Source organism: Schistocerca cancellata, chromosome 5, assembly GCF_023864275.1.
Source record: "Schistocerca cancellata isolate TAMUIC-IGC-003103 chromosome 5, iqSchCanc2.1, whole genome shotgun sequence".
Taxonomy (NCBI): Eukaryota; Metazoa; Arthropoda; class Insecta; order Orthoptera; family Acrididae; genus Schistocerca; species Schistocerca cancellata.
The window spans coordinates 225848300-225871919 of NC_064630.1; the positions used below are offsets into that span (position 1 = coordinate 225848300).

General features: G+C 36.8%; 1 protein-coding gene across 2 annotated transcripts in view; it reads left to right on the forward strand.

The window, feature by feature from the left end:
• LOC126187817 (uncharacterized) overlaps positions 1-23620 on the forward strand; it is a 256419-nt gene that overhangs the window by 200491 nt on the left and 32308 nt on the right. For both annotated transcript variants that reach the window (XM_049929105.1, XM_049929104.1), the window contains exons 20-24: positions 3895-4102; positions 8230-8381; positions 12656-12752; positions 20013-20278; positions 21544-21637. In XM_049929105.1, coding sequence (XP_049785062.1) covers positions 3895-4102; positions 8230-8381; positions 12656-12752; positions 20013-20278; positions 21544-21637 — 817 coding nt within the window. The remainder of the gene's footprint in view (positions 1-3894; positions 4103-8229; positions 8382-12655; positions 12753-20012; positions 20279-21543; positions 21638-23620) is intronic.

The window sequence follows — 23620 nt, forward strand, 5'->3', positions numbered from 1 at the left end:
CCTTCTGTTTTTAGTTTCTCCAATTTTATGACTTTCGTTCCCATTGCTGCTGGTTTCCATTTTCGGGTTTTTGTTGTTTCTTAAGTCCCGGACCGGGCGCTAATGACCATAGCAGTTTTGCGCCCTAAAAAAAACCAAAACAAAAAAAATACTGTGCAGTTCAAATATTGGAGCTCAACTTCCAATAGTTGTATTCTTTTATTGATTTCATGTTTTGATGGAGGATTGTTAAGTCTATGAAATGTCCCATGTTTCTCTTGCCAATGGTTTCTTTTTCTTTGTGACACTGGTATGTGTGATACTTGGAGTGTTAAAATCTGTCTTGGGAGCGATTGTTTCAGTATTTTTTAAACTGCTGGAGATACTCTTTAGGTAGGGGAACCTGTTGTCTGGATTTATTTTAAAAGAGACTTACTTTTCATACCCATAACAACAGGTACTTGACCATGTGTGGCCCCGAGATCCACTCTCTATACTTTCAAGAATCGGCTGTACCAATCTTCCCTACCCAGTCCTGTTTAGGTGTAGGCCATGCCTAGTGAAACCCCACCTGTTGATAGTCCCAACGGGCACCAGAAAAGCATGAGCAAAGTTGGCTGCCCTCAGAGCCATCCCTAACCCCACATTGATTCGCTTCACAGCACCATCAAGGTGTGGTCGATCATGACGCCGGAGCAGCTCAACAAAATGTATGTTTATGCCATGAGTTGGAGGAGCTGTCTTGTCCAGGTCACCATCTACATCACATGCTCCATCCCTGTCCAAACTGCTTCCTGCCCCACCAACTATCACTACATGGTCCTCTTTTGTCAAGTCCTTACATAAAAACCCAAAGTCCTCTATCACATGACTTAGCCCTGCATTTGGCTTGAAGATACTGGTGGCCTGGTACGCTGCCCCTAAAGTTTCCTGTAACTGAGGGCCTATGCCTCGCCCATGTCTACTACCTAGCAGCAGCACTTTCTTCTTCCTAACACTTTGTAGATTCCTAGGCTTCTTGGCCTCGGTTGAAGTGTGCTGTACATTTCCTGCTTCTCGTTCTACCTAAGGCTCTTCTCCACCTAACTCTGGCAGTGGTAGATACCTGTTCTTGGTGTTGATGACAGAACTGTCAGATTGCGATCTCTTTCTTCTTATCCTCCTACCAGCTGCCAGTTCTCAACCACCCTCCTCCACCCTATGTCTCTTGATCCTTACCAATTCCTTCCTTGCTTCCTCCAACTGTGCCTGAAGGGCACAGATTTTCCTTTCCTGTTCCACAATCAGAATGCTCCTACTGCATACTCTGCAGTTCCAGGAGAGAGCCTCTTCTGTTCTCCCAAAAATCCTCCCACCCCCCCTCCTCCCACAGTGAAAATATTTCCTACAAGTTTGGCAACAAATCCCTTTACTCACTACTGTATAACAGCTCCCACATTTCTCGATCGTGGTCAGTTTTGAAAGAAAAATTAAGTTTAAAGAATGTTTTAAGTTTGTCAAGGATGCAAAACTGTCTGTGTGTAAACAAAAAACGAAGTAAAGGTTTATGTGCAGTTGTTGTTTTTGTACTTATACAGTGACAGAAGAATGAATTAGTAATTACTTTGCTTTTAGAGAATTTACATTTTCATGCATTTTTTTCTGGTTTTTAAATGTTTATAACTCGGAAAATTTAGGCCTAGATTCTGTCTAACTAGTAAACAATATGAAATGAGTTAGTTAAATACAATTTAGAAAGATTAATTACACTTTTATTGTGACAACAGACACTGATGAAACTAGTAGCTGTCTTTTAAATGAGTTTTGCTCTATCAAGAAAACTTGAATAGAATTTTTTTGTGTTTATGTCATGCAAAATTTCGGGTTATGCCACGATTATCGGGGCTTCAGATAACATTAAGTTTTTTCAAGAACAAGCTCTTCTGGGATGCTAATATTCAGTTATGTGACAAGAATGGGACTTAGAGAAAGCTTTTGACAATGTTCACTGGAATACTCTCTTTCAAATTCTGAAGGTGGCAGGGCTAAAATACAGGGAGCGAAAGGCTATTTACAATTTGTACAGAAACCAGATGGCAGTTATAAGAGTCGAGGGGCATGAAAGAGAAGCAGTGGTTGGGAAGGGAGTGAGACAGGGTTGTAGCCTATCCCCGATGCTATTCAATCTGTATATTGAGCAAGCAGTGAAGGAAACAAAAGAAAAATTCGGAGTAGGTATTAAAATCCATGGAAAAGAAATAAAAACTTTGAGGTTCGCCGATGACATTGTAATTCTGTCAGAGACAGCAAAGGACTTGGAAGAGCAGTTGAATGGAATGGACAGTGTCATGAGAGGAGGGTATAAGATGAACATCAACAAAAGCAAAACGAGGATAATGGAATGTAGTCGAATTAAGTCGGGTGATGCTGAGGGAATTAGATTAGGAAATGAGACACTTAAAGTAGTAAAGGAGTTTTGCTATTTGGTGAGCAAAATAACTGATGATGGTCGAAGTAGAGAGGATATAAAATGTAGACTGGCAATGGCAAGGAAAGCGTTTCTGAAGAAGAGAAATTTGTTAACATCGAGTATAGATTTAAGTGTCAGGAAGTCGTTTCTGAAAGTATTTGTAGCCATGTATGGAAGTGAAACATGGACGACAAACAGTTTGGACAAGAAGAGAATAGAAGCTTTCGAAATGTGGTGCTACAGAAGAATGCTGAAGATTAGATGGGTAGATCACATAACTAATGAGGAGGTATTGAATAGAATTGGAGAGAAGAGGAATTTGTGGCACAACTTGACTAGAAGAAGGGATCGGTTGGTAGGACATATTCTGAGGCATCAAGGGATCACCAATTTAGTACTGGAGGGCAGCGTGGAGGGTAAAAATTGTAGAGGGAGACCAAGAGATGAATACACTAAGCAGATTCAGAAGGATGTAGGTTAATAGTGGTACAAAGTGTATCCTCTGCCGTGCACTGTACAGTGGCTTGTGTAGTTTGTGTATTGGTATAGATGCACTGTAGAAGACAAATACATGTATGTTTCACTTGGTAGTCATCCTGAGAAACTGTGTTTCATATGGTCCTCAACTGAATCTGTTGGAACAGGGATGATAAACTATCTGTCCATTATATATGAACTGTGTTTCATCACTCTTATAAATTTTTTTAAGACTTCAGTGTTGATGAAAATGAAGTATGTATTGTTGAAATTATTTCATAATTTTCATTAATGTCACTTCATTGAGAACCCATACTTCAATGAAAATTGTTATGAAGCTCCTGAATTTCTTTTTAAAGCAGATTTACAATGTAGTGTTATTTGCAATGCCAACCAATTAGTTCATTACAGAGTTCAAAATTCTTTCATCTGAACAATCAAGATATGGTAAATGACCAATTCTGCTATCTTTCCTTTTATGTGGACTGAGCTACAAAGGTACACAGCATATTACAGTATCACATATCTCCAAGCTACCAATCTACTGTGTACCTTCCACTGTCATCGGTACCCCTTATATTTAATCATTTAATAACACTGTTCAATTCCTACATATCACATTGTACCATGTGGACATACTTGAAATGAGCTCTACAAGATGCAGATAATCATGTTAGTTGTCAATAAAACTCTGTCCCTTTTTTTTCACATTTATAGATTGCAGTTGATAATTGTTGTGCTGAGAATTGGTAAGACTATGGAAGTGCCTACACATGGTTGGTTATCAAACTGAACAGAAGCTTCATTTGCGTAATGAATCATCTGCCATTGTGAAATATATTTTTTCTTCCTCTGGCTTCTTTGTTTTTATCAACATTTTACCTCGTTCACTGCATAACCACTTGTGAAAACATTTTTCAGTTGACTGTTCAGCTGTTTTAAATGGTTTACTTCTGAACAGCTGAATATTTGTTTCTTTGCTTTTGCAGAATGGCCAATATAAACTTGGAAACAGTGGTGTTCTCCTCGGGCTCTTCACAGATTTCATGTCTAAATATAACAAAACATACAATAGTGATGAAGAAATGCAGAAAAGGTTGCATATATTTAAAGCAAATATGATGAAGATTGAACATTTGCAGAGAACAGAGCAAGGAACAGGAAAATATGGTGTCACACAATTTGCTGATCTTTCAGGTGAGAGCTACAATTGTTTATAATACCTTTTTTGAAATACAGTACTATTATAATTAAATCACAGCATAAAACTCTGTTTTTATTATATGCAGCCATTTTATGTATGTATTTTAAGAGAGAGTGCAGATATAAATAAATTTGTCGTAGATACATAATTTGCAGAGTCAAACTGCAACTAGGCTGCTGTTCTCTCTCTCCTCTCTCTCTCTCTCTCTCTCTCTCTCTCTCTCTCTCTCTCTCTCTCTCTCCACCCCCCCCTTTTTTTTTTTACAGGAATCACGAATTCTGATTGACATCAGCTATTTTAGATTATCAGTCATCTAATTATTGAATCCATTGTTACATTAGTTTTCAGCCATGTTAGTAGGTTATGTTACTGCACTTTTATTTCCTGAGACACCACTTGAAGAAACTTTACACAACAGTAATCAATACCAGCTGTGGGAGGAGGGTAAAATAACTTCAGTGTTATGGTGTTAGCAGCATATGTCTTGAACATATGAATGTCATTTCATGACAGAAAGAGAGCGTTACACTGACAAACTACTGTACAAGTATAAACCTGAATCTAAAGGGTTGGGGGGAGGGGGGTAAAATGCATTAGTTTCATAAGGTTCAGCACTAGACTATTTAAAAATTCTAAGGTTTCTTATTGATGCAACACCCTTTACACTTTTGACATCCCATATTCTTACCAGAATTCATATTACTATCAATATAACCATGGCAATTAAATGAGAAAAACAATGTCAACAAAAGCAGCCATCGAAGGCCTAAACTTAAACTCAAGTCATACTAGACACAGCTCATAGAATGACTTAGTAGGCCTTCAACTGGTTCAAAGCAGACTATTTAATTTTAAATCTCACTTGCAGGGATACTGTGTGATTTTTATTTAAAGTAATAATTTGTTGCTTATTCTACCAATATAAATTAAACCCACCTTCGAAAGAGTGAATGCTATAGGGCTCCTGTTAGACATAATTACCACATTGTCATGATACATAACTAAAACATTGGAAAAAATATATCCTACACTTATTTGCAACCTTCAATTCACTGGCATCTGCTAGAGTGATTTGAATGTTCTCATTCTAACAACAGAATGCAAGGAGCTCAACAGAATTTGTCTCTTGCCCTCCAGCTGTGGTTATTGGTGATGAAACCATCACACATCCAAATAAGTCAAGCCTTTAAACTTTTGGCATTCTATATTCTTGGGACATCTGATATTACTGTTGATGTAATCACACTGAGTGATGTGAGAAAAAGTGTCAGCAAAAGCAGCTATATTTTCTTAAGTGCCTGTTATCACACTCTCTGGCACTGTTAGCAGTACGAGGTGGAATCCAAACTTTTTGGGACTGGTGCTATCTTTGTACCGCCAGGTGGCAACTAGCTGCATATCTGATGAGTCAGTGTGCGGAGTGGCATTCAGCTGGGAGGACGTGTTGCATGCCCACAATGATTTCCCTAATACTCTGTGTTTAGCGTGTGGCGATTTTATGATGGATCCGCAAACAGAACAGCGTGTGTTTATCAAATTCTGTGTGAATCTCGGGAAATGTGCTACAGAGACCCTTGCAATGATTCAATGATTTATGGTTATGACCCATAGACAAAGCAAGAATCGTCACAGTGGAAGAGCCCAGTCTCTCCAAGACCCAAAAAAGGACCCAAAAAAGTGAGACAGGTGAAGAACAAAGTGAAGAGCATGATCATCATTTTCTTTGATACCAAGGGAATTGTGCACAAAGAATTCATCCCACCCAACCAAACAGTGAATTCCGTGTACTACTGTGACTTTTTGTGACAGCTCTGTGAAAACATGTGGCTATGACGGCCCAAACTTTGGCATCAAGGGAACTGGCTGCTGCATCATGACAACGTGCACTGTCACACGTCCTTGCTCACCAGGACCTTTTTGGCAAAGAACAACCCGCCGTACTTGCCAGATTTGGCACCTTGCGACTTCGCGCTCAAAACTGAAACTCAAGTTGAAAGGCCGTCGGTTCAACACTCTAGAGTTGATTCAAGAATTATCACTGGTGGTGATAAACACCCTCAAAGAACAGGACTTCCAGAAAACGTTTGACCAGTGGCAGAAGCACTGGGATGGTGTATATGTGCAGATGGGAACTACTTCGAGGGTGATGGTGACCATTAGTCCAAAGGCAAGGTTTTCAACAGATGGCAGCACCAGTCCTGAAAATTTTGGATAGCACCTCGTATTATTGCTCTCCTAAAGGACTGAAAATCTGTGATATTGTCTTCTACAATATTTCCACTATCACAAAATTCTGTCATTCCATTTGTGCAGTTGTATTGCAAATCAGACGCAGAGTATTACAGAAAAAAGAAAACCATTACACAGCTACTTGCTTGTCTACAATCACAGGAATCCAAGCTTATCTCCAATTCACTTCCCTGTCTGTACTATTCCAGATACAGTGTGTGTCACAAACAATTATTAACGTTGTCCAACCATACCAACACTTAAAATATGATAAGTACCATAAACAACATCCAGAACTAGAATAAAGGACAGTACTTGTTCTTGTGTGATAACTTCTGAGTGTGGTAACTTCTGAGTGTGGTAACTTCTAAGTGCAGAACCACTATCACCCCAAGACTGTTCGCAAAATCTGGTACAGTATGCACATTCTTACATCTACCTCAAATTGCTTGATTTGTGCTATAGGGGGAGCCTTCTCTGGAAAGAAGTCTTCTCAGGAGTCAACCAAAGAGTACATCACATAGACTGACAGCATATGTGTTCATCTTTGGCTTCCATTACATTAGTAAATTTGATAGTGTGGCTTGAGATAATGATGCAGTGCCTGCATATGTAATGACTGTTTTGGTGACCATTTTATGGCAAAGTTTTTCAGTGTTTGTCACACACTTGTTTTATTTCTGCCAGACGTTTTGTGGATATGTTCTAGCTTTTATGCTATGAAACTTCTTTTACATAACCAAGTTTTATATATTTTAATGATGACTTCATTCATCGAAGTCTGATCATGCTCAACATTGTCTTGCATGAAAATGGCCAAATGCTGGAATCATGGTTGTACAGTAGAATAAGTGATGTATACAGTCAAATGGCAGAACTTTCTTTTAAAAAGTATTACATTACTGTGGCCCAGAATGATGGTAAAAATATTAATTGAAAGAAGAGCTGTGTTATTTCCATAGTTTTTTCCGATATGAGTGTGTCACAGAAATGCCCAAGGAACAACCGACAGCAAGAGATGATGCAAGAAAGATAAATATGTTGTGGAGAGCCATGCTTACAAAATTCTGAGAGGCCATGTGTCAAAATGAGTCAGGCAACATATTTCACCTCCTGTGTTTAAATCATCTACATCTACATCCATACTCCTTTAGCCTCCTGACTGTGTGTGGCTTGAGTACCTCTGTGGGTTCTGCCTTCTATTCCAGTCTCGTATTGTTGGTGGAAATAAAGATTGTCAGAATGCCTCTGTGTGGGATCTAATCTCTCTGATTTTATCCTCATGGTCTCTTCGCGAGATATACATAGGAGGGAGCAATATACTGCTTGACTCCTCGGTGAAGGTATTTTCTCGAAACTTCAACAAAAGCCTGTACCAAGCTACTGAGTGTCTCTCTTGCAGAGTCTTCCACTGGAGTTTATCTATCATCTCTGCTAAAATTACACAAATTCAGGCACATCCAGACAGTCTCCTTCCTCTTGTACTATCTGCGAATGGAATGGGAGAGAGTAAGTGAGACTGGTACAATATGCCCCCCCTCACACCACCACCCCCACCACCACCACCACCACCACCTCCTCCTCCTCCTCCTCCTCCTCCTCCTCCTCCACCACCACCACTTACTGGAATACAGATGTAGATGAAAATGTACATGTAGATGCAAATTTTACAGACATTCACATTGTCTGTTCTTGTCTCTTAACAGAGGAAATGAAAGGGCTTGAAATTTCTGTATGGTTTTTTGTATTAGTATGTTATTTTTTATCCTTTCTTACTTCTGCAGATTTATCAGCATTGTTGACATGCTAACCATAGATATTTTCAGATGTTTTTGTTTATTGTGCAAGTGAATTAAACAAAACTATAAATTTTCTTTGTTTGACACTCCAGAAAATGAGTTTAAACAGAAGTACTTAGGACTGAATCGAGCACTGAAGAGGGAAAATGAAGTACCAATGGCTAATGCTAAAATACCAGATGTTGAATTACCAGTTGAATTTGATTGGAGGCACTACAATGTTGTTACCCCTGTAAAGAACCAGGTAAACAGATGTATTTCTTAGTATTGTGGGACAATGTTGTGTTTCATATATCTTAAAAAGTACTGCACTGATTTTCTTTCACAAAGGTTTTATCAGATGCCATCACCTTCTAAGGTGCATAAAAAATAAAGGCTTAGCAGCATTTAATTATGATTTGTGCCTGATAAGTTTGAAAATTGGTACTAGTAACTTCTAATTATTTTCAAAACAGTCCTGCATCTCTTTATTTCTGTGGAGTCTTCTGTCTCCTCCAAAAAGGTGCAAATTATTGAATTTATTATCTGTTTTTCTAGGCATAAGGAGTGACATCTTTGAGCACTAAAAACTCAAATACGAAGTTTTAGGGTGGCGAGCACCAAACTAGTATAAATTGCTCTTGTAATAACTCTTACTTCTTTAGTCTTCTGTAGCAATATACTCTTTTAGTAACTGTTGGAGAGTTCAATATTTCTATTTACTTCCCGAGTTGTAACAAAAGTAGTAATGCCTTTTTACTAAAGAAGTAAGCCATTTCTGCACATTGCTGGCACATGCATTACATTCCCTCTTGGAAAATATTGTTTGTTGGCAGACATAATTGCATCACCTCTTGCGTAATTTATGTCCATCACTATAATTTAGAAGCTAGAAAGGATTATTAAATTGAATTACTAAAATTAGAAAATTAAATGCTATTGTACTAATTAATGATAAGATCTATGTATTATAAAAAAGATAAGTGCTATTAATGGATGACTCTATTGTTAACCACACCATCTACAGCTACCAACGTCCTTTGTTGGTTGGTGGCACATATTAATTCAAGTGCCAGTTTGAGGTATGAGCTAGCGGCAACACGGAGGTAGGAAAAAAAAAAAAAAAAAAAACAGAAAATGAAAAAGAGTGGTTTGCTGAAATAATGAGAAAGTATTATAACTACTATTGAATCTAAAAAGCACATTGTCAACATGCTAAAAAGGAAAAAGGATGCTTGGGAAAAATGTAGAAGCTCTTACACAAAGATCACAAGAGCAGCTTAAAGTAATTTGGAAGGGCATGAAAATGAAAGCTAAATATAATAGAGAAAATTTCAAACTGACGTTGGAATAGATGAGATGAAGATTGGCGATATAAGTCAAATGGTTGTTGATATGATCCCACAAGTTTTCAAGGGGATAGCTGGAGTCAATGTCAATGACACATCTGAAAATAATATGATACTTTCAAGTAACTTCAATGATGATAACTGCTCTGAAGGTAACAATGAAACTGCCGAAGGTGGAACTTTATTGCATAGTCATGAACCTCAACCTGAATTGTGTAGTGGGAGCCTATCAGAAGATGCGCCCAGCAAAAGAGGGAGAGTACATGCGATTGTAGTGAATAAGCGAGAGTTGTTGAAGAAAAAAGGTGAGCTTCATTCCTTAAAAATGTGTTTAATACAAGAGGAATACAATGCAAAAACGTTATTAATGGAAAGACAAATGGAAATCGTGGAAGAAGAGCATAACCTTAAAATGGAAATAATGAAAAAGTTCAAGAACGTAATGGAGCAAACTTCAGGTTCCAGTTCTTCAGCCAGTGTGGTCGAGAAATTTGGATTTTTGTGAATGAATAAGAAAATATACATATGTATAAAACCTCTTTTATTTCCCTGATATTTTTTCAAATGTTTAATATGTTCTTGCTTCTTGTGTAGTATAATATTTGAGTTTATCATTTCAGCATTGGTACTAATTTTTGTTAATACCACTTCTAATATTTATCTGAATTTGCAATATTATAAAAGAATTTTTTTTAGAAATAATCAAAACATTGTATGACTTCATATACTCAATTAAGAAATAAAATGAGAATGTTAATCCCGTAGCAAAAAAAAAGAACATAATTATAAAGTTACACATAAATAAAATGAGTCACTTTTCACTGCAGTAGTGACAATCCAGTGGCTTATTTATTCATTTAAGAAGGAAAAGTTGTGACACTAACTTATAATTTTACTAGCAAACTAGGTACAATTTTAATTAAAGTAATTGAGTATGATAGTCTGTCTGACAGCTTGGCCTACAGCACCTGCTTCTGGCTTAAATGCATATTGTTCGATGGCATTCACCTCCACAGCATCAGGGTGAAACTCGTCTCTAACTTCTGTTCAAAAGTTGTGTAGAACTTTACAGCAGCCACAATAACATTCCCACACTTGTTTGGCTTAAATCACATTGTTTTAATGAGAATTTTGAAACGTGTCTTCAAACACCGAATGCACATCTGGTAGCAATATGGGCTCTATTGTAGCGGTGTTCGACTCCTGTGTGGGCTCAGAACACAGGTGTCATAAGATGTTTGGAGAGAGCATGTCCACTATCTCCAACAAGCAACCCATCACATCGTCTATTTTCAAATTCTGCAGCTACTCTACTATTGTCCCAAATGCATGCATCATGTGTGGAACCCATCCAGTGGCTTACCATCTTCAAACTCTTCATATTGGCATCACAGATGATTTGTGTACTGCTAGAAAAGAAATTCCTGCAATTTCTGTATAGTTCTGCTTATGTTCCAGAAGGACAAAGTATGGGTATATGTACACAATCTGTGCCCCTATGACATTTGGGAATCCACCAGTTCAATAGAATTCCCTTTTGTTCTTTAATATATTTTCTTGGCTCTGTGGCATGGACACATACAGTGGTTTTAAGGCAATTAAACTGTTTATCACACTGCTAAAAGCTCCTCCAGCAGTAGTACGATGGATATTAATGAGATCCCCTGCTACAATTTTATAAATACCGGTGCGAAAGATTCACAGTCCACAAAGAAGTTGCAGCCTAGGAGACAAATCACGGTTCCTGCCGGAATTATGCTACCGTAACAGCTCAAGCATATCAAGCAGCAACTCAAAATGTTCCTCATGAAACCCAAACCACTCTTTGAAATCACTGCCACTATACATCACAAATGGGTCTCTTCATTCCATTACAACCCTCATTCTTGGGATGTTCATCTCTTCTTCCATCTCCATATATTCTTCGTAGTCCAGGTAATCCATAGAATTCAATACTTAAAATACATAACTCAAAGATTGCACCTTACTCTCTTACTCTCCTCCTACTACTGCCTAGGTGTAAATTTTGGCCTTACTTCTTTGTTAAGTTACTAAGGTGGTAGTGTACTTTTCAGTTGTGCTCACCACCAATAATGGAGTGAATAAATTTACTTCAGAAGTAAATGAAAAATTTATTCCTGGAGTAATTTACTCCTTCAGTTCAGTACTTTCCACTGGAAGTCGCCGATTCCCGTCTCTCGTAGTAACTTACTACTTTAGTTTCACTTACTCCTGGTTTGTGCTCACCACCCTAAGAGTCACTTACTTCCAGCTTATAAGTTTGCAAGCTACAAGTGTCTGCCACACAGTATTCCAAATATTTCTTCCAAGCAACAGTTTAAAACATGTCATGTAGTACTTAAGATTGTTTTAATTTTTTTATTTATTTACTAGTTAAAACTGTGGACACCAACCTTTTATGGACAGGGCTCTTCCAATTCATCATAAAATAATTAACTCATGCATTCTACTCACCATTGCCTCTTGATTCATTAATTCCATTGCATTCAGGCCCACAGTTTTTGACCTGCTATGAATACTCATTACAGTAAACATTTTGTGAGGAGTAACAAATTTAAAATGTCAAAGATTAATGACTTGAAAACTTCTGTAAGAGATACCTGAACCACAGATGTGGACAATTGTATATTTTTAAAAGCAGTGATGAAACTAAAAGACGGAAGGAATGTATAAATGACCAAAACAGTTTGTATGAAGATTCAGATACAGACTTAAATATACGTCATAAATTACTACACAAATAGTCAGAACTGAGCTACATAATAAAATAAATAATAAATAGGAAAACCATCCTCCACAATGCAGAAGTAAGGCATAATTTCATTGATTTCATCCTGGTCAGTACATAGAGCAGAGTTTTGATCCTGAAGTATGTAAGGTGCATGTGATGGTTGGTAACATTACAATGTTCTGCAGAGATGTTAACACACTGATTTCTCTTTGGATGGTATACAAGAGCAAACTCTCAAAACTTGAACTTGTTTAAGATGATAGTAAGATTGTTTATTCATGATCACTAAATTGGTGAAAATATAACCTTGTGAAATTTTTCAGTAAAAGGTAATAACCCTGTTCTGTGCTGTAAATTTTAGTAGGTAAGTAAGGTGATGTTATTACTATGTCTCACTTGTGAGCAAATTTTTGTGACGTATGCCTGAAATATTTTCAGGGAATGTGTGGGTCATGTTGGGCATTCTCTGTCACTGGCAATGTGGAAGGGCAGTGGGCAATTAATAAAGGAGTGCTACTATCACTCTCTGAACAAGGTGAGTCTATTATTCATTTTAAGTGTCCTTTGCTGATAACATACACAGAAGCTTGGTATTTCTGACAACCTCTGTGTTTCACTGATGCTACTCTCTACATCTACATGATTTCTTCACAGTTCACACTTATGTGCCTGGCAGAGTGTAAGAGAACCATCTTACTTGTTCTTATACCACTCCTGACACCAGTATTATTATTTTTTTCTTTTCCAGTATCTGTTCATTGCTAATGCATGTACTATGTGCACACAGACTTATTAGATTTTTATTCATGAAATATTTCACTGAATTTCATTATTCACAGTATAATTTACAGGCTGCTGATTGTAATGGTATATTTAGTTCAAATGAATGCATGTACTATGTGCACATAAAAATCACCAAATTCTTATTAATGCAATATTCCACTGAATTTAGTTATTCACAGAATAGTTTACAGTCTACTGATTATAATAGTATGTTGTTGTTGTGGTCTTCAGTCCTGAGACTGGTTTGATGCAGCTCTCCATGCTACTCTATCCTATGCAAGCTTCTTCATCTCCCAGTACCTGCTGGAGCCTACATGCTTCTGAATCTGCTTAGTGTATTCATCTCTTGGTCTCCCTCTACAATTTTTACCCTCCACGCTGCCCTCCAGTACTAAATTGGTGATCCCTTGATGCCTCAGAACATGTCCTACCAACCGATCCCTTCTTGTGGTCAAGTTGTGCCACAAACACCTCTTCTCCTCAATTCTGTTCAATACCTCCTCATTAGTTATGTGATCTACCCATCTAATCTTCAGCATTCTTCTGTAGCACCACATTTCGAAAGCTTCTATTCTCTTCTTGTCCAAACTATTTGTCGTCCATGTTTCACTTCCATACATGGCTACAAATACTTTCAGAAACGACTTCCTGACACTTAAATTTATACTCAATGTTAACAAATTTCTCTTCTTCAGAAACGCTTTCCTTGCCATTGCCAGTCTACATTTATATCCTCTCTACTTCGACCATCATCAGTTATTTTGCTCCCCAAATAGCAAAACTCCTTTACTATTTTAAGTGTGTCAATTCCTAATCTAATTCCCTCAGCATTACCTGACTTAATTCGACTACAATCCATTATCATCGTTTTGCTTTTGTTGATGTTCATCTTATACCCTCCTTTCAAGATACAGTCCATTCTGTTCAACTGCTCTTCCAAGTCCTTTGCTGACTCTGACAGAATTACAATGTCATCGGCGAAGCTCAAAGTTTTTATTACTTCTCCATGGATTTTAATACCTACTCCAAACTTTTCTTTTGTTTCCTTTACTGCTTGCTCAATATACAGATTGAATAGCATCGGGGAGAGGCTACAACCCTGTCTCACTCCCTTCCCAACCACTGCTTCCCTTTCATACCCCTCGACTCTTATAACTGCCATCTGCTTTCTGTACAAATTGTAAATAGCCCTTCGCTCCCTGTATTTTAGCCCTGCCACCTTCAGAATTTGAAAGAGAGTATTCCAGTCAACATTGTCAAAAGCTCTCCCCTAGTCTACAAATGCTAGGAACATAGAATTGCCTTTCCTTAATCTTTCTTCTAAAATAAGTCATAAGGTCAGTATCGCCTCATGTGTTCCAACATTTCTATGGAATCCAAACTGATCTTCCCCGAGGTCGGCTTCTACCAGTTTTTCCATCTGTCTGTAAAGAATTCGCATTAGTATTTTTCAGCTGTGATTTATTAAACTGATAGTTCGGTAATTTTCACATCTGTCAACACCTGCTTTCTTTGGGATTGGAATTATTATATTCTTCTTGTAGTCTGACGGAATTTCGCCTGTCTCGTACATCTTGCTCACCAGATGGTAGAATTTTGTCAGGACTGGCTCTCCCAAGGCTGTCAGTAGTTCTAATGGGGTGTTGGGGCCTTGTTTCAACGTAGATCTTTCAGTGCTCTGTCAAACTCTTCACGCAGTATCATATCTCCCATTTCATCTCCATCTACATCCTCTTCCATTTCGATAATATTGTCCTCAAGAACATCGCCCCTGTATAGACTCTCTGTATACTCCTTCCAAATTTCTGCTTTCCCTTCTTTGCTTAGAACTGGGTTTCCATCTGAGCTCTTGATATTCATGCAAGTGGTTCTCTTTCCTCCAAAGGTCTCTTTAATTTTCCTGTAGGCAGTATCTATCTTACCCCTAGTGAGATAAGCCTGTACATCCTTACATTTGTCCTCTAGCCATCCCTGCTTAGCCATTTTGCCCTTCTTGTCAATCTCATTTTTGAGACGTTTGTATTCCTTTTTTCCTGCTTCATTTCGGCATTTTTATATTTTCTTCTTTCATCAATTAAATTCAATATTTCTTCTGTCACCCAAGGGTTTCTACTATCCCTCGTCTTTTTACCTACTTGATCCTCTGCTGCCTTCACTACTTCATCCCTCAAAGCTACCCATTCTTCTTCTACTGTATTTCTTTCCCCCATTCCTGTTAATCGTTCCGTTATGCTCTCCCTGAAACACTGTACAACCTCTTGTTTAGTCAGTTTATGCAAGTCCCATCTCCTTAAATTCCGACCTTTTTGCAGTTTCTTCAGTTTTAATCTACAGTTCATAACCAGTAGATTGTGGTCAGAGTCCACATCTGCCCCTGGAAATGTCTTACAATTTAAAACCTGGTTCCTAAATCTCTGTCTTACCATTATATAATCTATCTGAAACCTGTCAGTATCTCCAGGCTTCTTCCATGCATACAACCTTCTTTTATGATTCTTGAACCAAGTGTTAGCTATGACTAAGTTATGCTCTGTGCAAAATTCTACCAGGTGGCTTTCTCTTTCATTTCTTAGCCCCAATCCATATTCACCTACTATGTTTCCTTCTCTTCCTTTTCCTACTGTCGAATTCCAGTCACCCATGACTATTAAATTTTCGTCTCTCTTCACTACCTGTATATTCAGTTCAAATAGTTCATTTTATTTAAAGAAATAATTATTATTTAGTACACCTGTAAATCAAGTGCTCATCTGAATTTCACCCAGCTAAAAATATTTTTTTTAAGTTAAAACTGATGTAGCTTATTTAAATGCTGTCGTTCTCCTCATTTAAGCAAGCGTTTTACTTTTTCTGAAAACGTAATATTCAAAAGTTATTTGTATTCGTAATTTTCGTGTCCCTGAATGTTCCAATCTATATTATTCTTTCCTAAATTCAGTGCTATAGGTTTGTAGCCACATCTCTTTCTGGTTCCACACATGTAAACTATTGCTTAAATATCCCCTTCAGTTGCTAATTATTCTAATTAGAAAATTTCGCTTTCTCAAAAATTCGTGGAGAACTTTGCAAATCCCCGTACACATTAAAACTTTCCTCTCATAAATCAGTATCTGTCATTTTCTAATTACACAGATTTTGACTACATCAATTCACTTAGCTTTTATGTTAGTATCAATTCTCTTAGCTTTTATGTTAGTATAAAAAATGTAATACTCCAGTATTGTACCAAACCAATTCACTACAACACCTATTGTATCTCTTAGCTATTAGTTGGTATCAAAAATGTAATACTCCAGTATTGTACCATTTTGTAATTTCTGTGATATGCATGTCTATAAATAATCGTCAGTGCCCAGCAGCCGAATTTATCAATATGTATTAGTTCTGAGTTGGTAAATAGTCATCAACAGGTGCACAATATATGTTTCGTCATGTGATTTCTTTCAGTCATGTAGTAGCTTTAAGTCATTGTGAAGATGTACAGTTATTTTGTTGATCATTACCACTTGCGATTTTCTTGAAATTTCTTCGGATTGGCATACCAACATGTTCACCTTACTCATAAAATGACAAGTGGAAAAAACAGCACATTATAAAAGGTTTGTCCATTTGACATCTTGTTGTTGTTGTTGTTGCTGATTGTAATGGTATATTTAGTTCAAATGAATGCATATACTATGTGCACATAAAAATCACCAAATTCTTATTAATGCAATATTCCACTGAATTTAGTTATTCACAGTATAGTTTACAGTCTACTGATTATAATAGTATGTTGTTGTTGTGGTCTTCAGTCCAGAGACTGGTTTGATGCAACTCTCCATGCTACTCTATCCTGCCCAAGCTTCTTCATCTCCCAGTACCTACTGCAGCATACATCCTTCTGAATCTGCTTAGTGTATTCATCTCTTGGTCTCCCTCTACAATTTTTACCCTCCACGCTGCCCTCCAGTACTAAATTGGTGATCCCTTGATGCCTCAGAACATGTCCTACCAACCGATCCCTTCTTGTGGTCAAGTTGTGCCACAAACACCTCTTCTCCTCAATTCTGTTCAATACCTCCTCATTAGTTATGTGATCTACCCATCTAATCTTCAGCATTCTTCTGTAGCACCACATTTCGAAAGCTTCTATTCTCTTCTTGTCCAAACTATTTGTCGTCCATGTTTCACTTCCATACATGGCTACAAATACTTTCAGAAACGACTTGCTGACACTTAAATCTATACTCGATGTTAACAAATTTCTCTTCTTCAGAAACGCTTTCCTTGCCATTGCCAGTCTACATTTTATATCCTCTCTACTTCGACCATCATCAGTTATTTTGCTCCCCAAATAGCAATACTCATTTACTACTTTAAGTGTCTTATTTCCTAATCTAATTCCCCCAGCATCACCCGACTTAATTCGACTACATTCCATTATCCTTGTTTTGCTTTTGTTGATGTTCATCTTATACCCTCCTTTCAAGACACTGTCCATTCCATTCAACTGTTCTTCCAAGTCCTTTTGCTGTCTCTGACAGAATTACAATGTCATCGGCGAATCTCAAAGTTTTTATTACTTCTCCATGGATTTTAATACCTACTCTGAACTTGACATCTTGTCAGTGGAAAATGAACATGTTTTACAGCAACAAAAATTTTAAGACCTAAAGATGACAGCATAGTCTATCGAAACTGGTTGTCTCAAATAAAGAAATATTTTATGCGTTCTTGGCTGTTGAATGGTTCTTAACAATTAAACAGTATGCCCTTCAGTACACTCAAAACGAAAAAAAAATCAAAAAAGTGTGTCATTGAACTGAACTTAGTGTTGGAAATGCCGTGTGGCTAGGGAATCCCGTCAGGTAGACCGTTCACCTGGTGCAAGTCTTTAGAGTTGATGCCACTTCGGAGACTTGCGTGTTGATGGGGACGAAGTGATGATAAGGACAACGGAGCACACCCTGAGTGGAGAAAATCTCCGACCCAACTGGGAATCGAACCCGGGCCATTAGGTATGACATTCCGTCGCGCTGCCCACTCAGCTACCAGGGGCTGACCAACTTAGTGTTAATAAATGTGAAGAGGACAATGGGTCAGAGAAATTCAACAAGATCTTAAACCTATTGGACTCCAGATAACAGATGCAGAAAACAAAGATAAAATTAATACTCTTCTGAAGAACTACAGATTTTTAGCAAAGGTTACATGTAGAAGATCTAGATTTCAGATGAATTGAGAAGTTTACAATCACAAAGAATGAAGCATTATTGTATTGAGTAGATCACAAGAACTGAACCCTACAACCTTCAAAGAAAAATTGAACATGGAATGAGAAAGAGGTCCAATGTGGACAATAAAGTTTGTAATAATGTAATCACAGTTCACCACATTCAATAATCAAAGGAAGAATGTTAAAGAAAAAATCTGTCAAGGTAGGGGCGTATGAAGCAGGTCAATAAATTGAAAGAGGATAAAAGGCACTACCTTCAACCTATATCTTTAGAGTTTCACTTTCAAAAAAAATCGCAGAAATGAACACTTTAATCTATCTTTGTGAGCTCTGATTTTTCTTTTATTTGATCATGATGCTCATTTCTCATTATGTAAGAGGGAGGAACAAAGTATTTTGCTTCAGTGAAAATGCCTTCTTTTAATGTTTTCCATATGAAGGGTTATGCTTCTAACCACGTAGAGGAGGCATTGAGCAACAGACAAGTACATTGAATGTGGAATGTTGTATATATTTGAGCTATTGCATGAAGGCATCTTTCCATCATACATCCATTCATACACACATAACCCACACACGTTTGACCACTGGAAATGGATGGCTTTTAAAGCAAGATAGTTGTTGTGATTAATTAATATTTAAAAGATCACTTGAACTATTGAGAGGTGTAAGGAAATGTGTGTTAATTATATTATGCTATTGTCTAAACTGATATAACTACAATCAGTTTGAAATACAGCTAAATAATTTTTGGAATATTGTTATGAATATGCTCCAACGTAGAACCATGAACTGAGGTGGGAGTGGACTAGCTGGCAAGGTTATTCTGCAGAGTTATGGAGTGGTATAGCCATGAAGTGGCAGTTCTTAAGCTGTTGTGAGATGAATTGTGGTTGTGAGTTGAGAATTGCTGATGCACTATTGTTCAGTATGTGATTGGTATTTGGTGTTTTGGACTGTTCCAAGTGTATGGTGCTAGACAGGTTCAAAGTTGATGAAGATGAAAACACTGACTAGTTATATGGTCATTAGACAATGCTCTTAAGGTGTGTTATTTGCATAACATTTAATCTCCTAAAGCTAGAGAAATACAATAGGCTGTAAAGACTTTGTTAGTTGATTTTAAAACCTAAACAAGCTCAGAAAGTCAAACTATTTGTATGTCACTACACAGTGGTCAGCTTGTGATGTCAGAGATTACGAAGCTGTGTCGATGTGTGGTATGGAGCTTGTACTGCAGAATAGTTGATGCTGTTTGCCCCTACTTAGTGCTAAGGTACACAACTTGTCTTAATTTCAGTTCTTAATCTTCTTTATTAAAGGTCTCCCCCCCCCCGCCCCCTGCCCTTCACCCCTCTGTACATTCTAGTATGTTAATGATTGGACCTTAATGAAAGTGCAGTATCACTGAATCAAATATGAAAGTTCCCTGGTTCCACTGCATTATTTACTATTGCTGAGTTACTGTGTAGCCCAGATGATAAACACTCTTGTGTTCTTAAAGTCAGATGTTAATGTTTGCTGTATAGGGGAAAAGTTATGTACTGTATCTTTTTATGAATTGTGTAAACTTTCATTATGTGTTTTGTTTGCATTTCAACAGTTCATGTGTTGGTTTGTATGTTATACAAATAGAGGGTGTACGAGGTGAGTGACACAAAGAGCATGTGATTAAACCTTAAGAGGAGAAAGCCAGTGAAAATTAATTTGCTATACTTTTCAGGACTGGCTCATAACATATTTTGGGAAGTAGTATTCTATTTTCAGTTCTTTTTGTTTCTGTTTCTCTTGCAGAATTGGTTGACTGTGATACTTTGGATAACGGCTGTGAAGGAGGACTACCAGATAACGCATACCGAGCCATTGAGAAACTGGGGGGATTAGAAACGGAAAAAGATTATCCATATGAAGGCGAGGATGAGAAATGTCATTTCAACAGAAGTGAAGTGCTAGTCACCATACAAGGAGCAGTAAACATCAGTACCAATGAGACAAAAATGGCACAGTGGCTGGTGAAGAATGGCCCAATATCCATTGGGATTAATGCAAATGCCATGCAGGTATGTTATTTGAGCTCATCAAAACTAAGTGCCCCTCACCTCCCCTGTCTATATTGGATGATGTGACTATTATATTTTATTGATACTAAGCTCATAAACAGGAATTGGTTTCTAATAAAGATAGCACTAACTCAGATAGCCAATGTGAAGATACTGGTTTTGCTTTAGAGACAATGGTGGTTAAAATCCTTATCTGGCCAGCAAGATTTTAGGTTCTTTCCCCCTAATTTGCTTAATGCAAATGCCAGAACGGTCATTGTTATGTAAGCTTTATAATACCTGTCTACTCACAAGCTATTAGGGGGATTCTCTTCTGTCAATGCTTGGTAGGCTTATGTTTTATAATGGGTGAACCTGTCACTCAAAATGTTGGGACCACAGGTAGTAAACTGAGAAAAAAGTAAAAAAAACACATTACTTATGGGAAAACTTCTGCAAGTTCTGACTATAAAAGAAAGCCATCCTAACACATGAAGGCCTCAGCTTCCTTAATTTTTCAATTTTGTCCAAAGACTTCTGAATGACAACATTTTTCTGCACTGACTGCATTGATGAGATTAAATACCACTTTATTTTGTAATCACTATTGAACAGTTCTGGCATTGTAACCATTTTCAAGTGATTGTCTCTGAGTGACCATTCATTGCATATCACAGGATTGACTATTTCCTTCAGTGATTAACGCAAACCACCTCAGCTGTATTATTACACATTTATTGTGTTATGAAAGGTTTTGTGCATATGACATCTTCAGGTTATTCAGTTATGAAAGAGTCACAACACACATGGTCCTGTTGGTGTTTGTAATGTTAAAGACCAAATCCAAAAGTGATAATCATAAACATTCTGCCGACTATCTGGTGGAAGCGTGGTGAACACACACGGCATGCTGCATACAGGGACCTAATTATGAGTTACAGAATATAATTAAATGCGTCTTCATTTATCTAATAGGAAAGAATAGCATTACGAGTTGCAAAAATTAAACAGAACGTGTGGTATTATACACAGGATTAGCCTAGGAAAAGGAAACGGAAATGTGTGGGAAAGAGATGATCTGTCTCTATTTAATAAACTTGTCTAGAGAATAAGGAGTGTTTTCAAGCAATAATTTTTTAAATTACTTTTGAATAATTTTTTGTCTGATAAGAGAGAGGGGGGAGGGAGTTTATGAAAATTGTTTTGTTTATTGCTGACAATTTTATTGTGTGTTTCGTAAAATTACTTAAACTGCACATTTCTTTTCATTTACAACTTGTTTGCAGTTTTACTTGGGTGGTGTGTCTCATCCCTGGAAGTTCCTGTGTGATCCTGATAATCTAGACCATGGTGTTCTCATAGTTGGATTTGGTGTCCACAGTAAGTAAATTATACAACAAATAGAGCAAGTATTATGTATATAATATTAGTGAAATATTTCTTGTTTGATAAATGGGGTAATATAGAATCAAACAACATATGTCCACAAGCAGATATATACTATTTTTACTTTCTTTTTATAGCCAACATTTATTTAGTCGACCAAATAATCCAGAAATTGAATGAAATAATCCACTTGAAGTAAAAATTGACTAAACACAGTGTTAAGAATATTATTATTTGCAGACAATCAGATTCTGATGGCTGTAAGTGAAGATTATATACAGAAATCTGGATATAAACTTCAAAACATTCTTAGAAAGCATAATATAAAAGATTCATAATCTTTCCAGAGTAAAAAAAATCCAGTAAATAATAAAATAATAAAACTTGAAATATGGTATCCTGGCTGAGACACAAATTGAAATATGGTATCCCGGCTGAGACACAAAGTTGAAATATGCTCACTATTTTTTTTATTTACTTAAATTTGGCATATTTCGTGACAGTACCTTTTCCGTTAAATGTTTACAAGGCGATATTTGTCTTGGCTTCAGTTGTCTAGTGGAAGTATGACTCCACAATGCAGTTTTTGTCGGTTGCAGAAATGACCTGGTTCAATGTGTTTGCCTCATTTTTGGTGCTTCAAATACCATTTCTTCGAATGTGGTTTCTTCTTAAAGTTTATATAAAAAAAAGTGGTAACATAATTCGTTCTTTCTGTTCACTAACAAATTGTTTATGACGGCGACCTGCACATTGTTCTACCGTCAACACACACCACGAGTTCACTGCTGACTGACTATAGTCAAAGACGACTCCAGCGTCAAAGACATTTTACACAAAACACAAGCTTCCACTTGTAATCAGTCTCTGCTATTCTTCGACACATTTACTAATAGTAATCAATATGCTTTCACTCTCAAAAATATAAGTAAATTAACATATAATAAGGCAAATTATAATAAAAAATTCTGACAAAAAATATAAGAAAACATTTACAATTTGGTATCGACGAATCTGATAAAAAATAACACATCTCCCAGATCCATTACAAACTGGTAACAGACACTATATATTTGGGCACAAATATTTCACAGTTTGCAAGCTGGACAGACAGAGATAAGAATGTAACAAAGTATAATAGACTAAATGGAACATTAAAAAGAAAATTTAGTAAATGAATGAAAAAGAAATACAAATCAGATTTTAAAAAATGTGATATTGGCAATTGGAGATATGTGATCTTTGTAAATGTTTGTATAATTATTTATTACATCACACTCACTTATACATATAAAAAATATTCATATTACTGGTTTCAGCAAGTAGTTGACGTCTTCAGATGTTTTTGGTCCACTTAAAAGCTCCGTACAGATACATAAGCAAATATAGTTATACAACTTTGAACTTAATTTATAAAAAAACTATGGCAAGAATGCAAATAATGCAAATAACTTTCAAAATTATAAAACTTTAAAAATTAAAACATGTTAAATTAAAAAGTAGTATGGTAAATTAAATACATATGTACACAATAGCATCTGGCCTACGTATATTTTTTCACATTTACTACACTTGAGTTGGTGTACATCCGAATTTGCAAATACATTTTTGGTATTATCAATGTTGTGATGTAGTTGTATTTTAAGTTGTTTTGATGTCTGGAAACATGTTTTAAGTTTGCTGTTATCATAATATTTTGCAACCTTGTTGGCTGCCTGACTGTAATAAGGCATTGGCAGATATGTCATTTCTTCATCCTTAGTATAGAGTTTATCAATGAAAATAATCAATTTTTGAAAATGTAATGTAATTGGATTGATAAAAAAAATCTGCTCACCAATCAATGGCAGGAGAACACACATATAAAAGGTATTACAGTTTCTAAGTGTTTAGAGCCAGTTGTTCCTTCTTTTGGCAGAAGGGTTGAAGAGGAAGGAAAAGGACTGGTGTGTTTTGGGAAAAGAGGTAGAGTTCGGA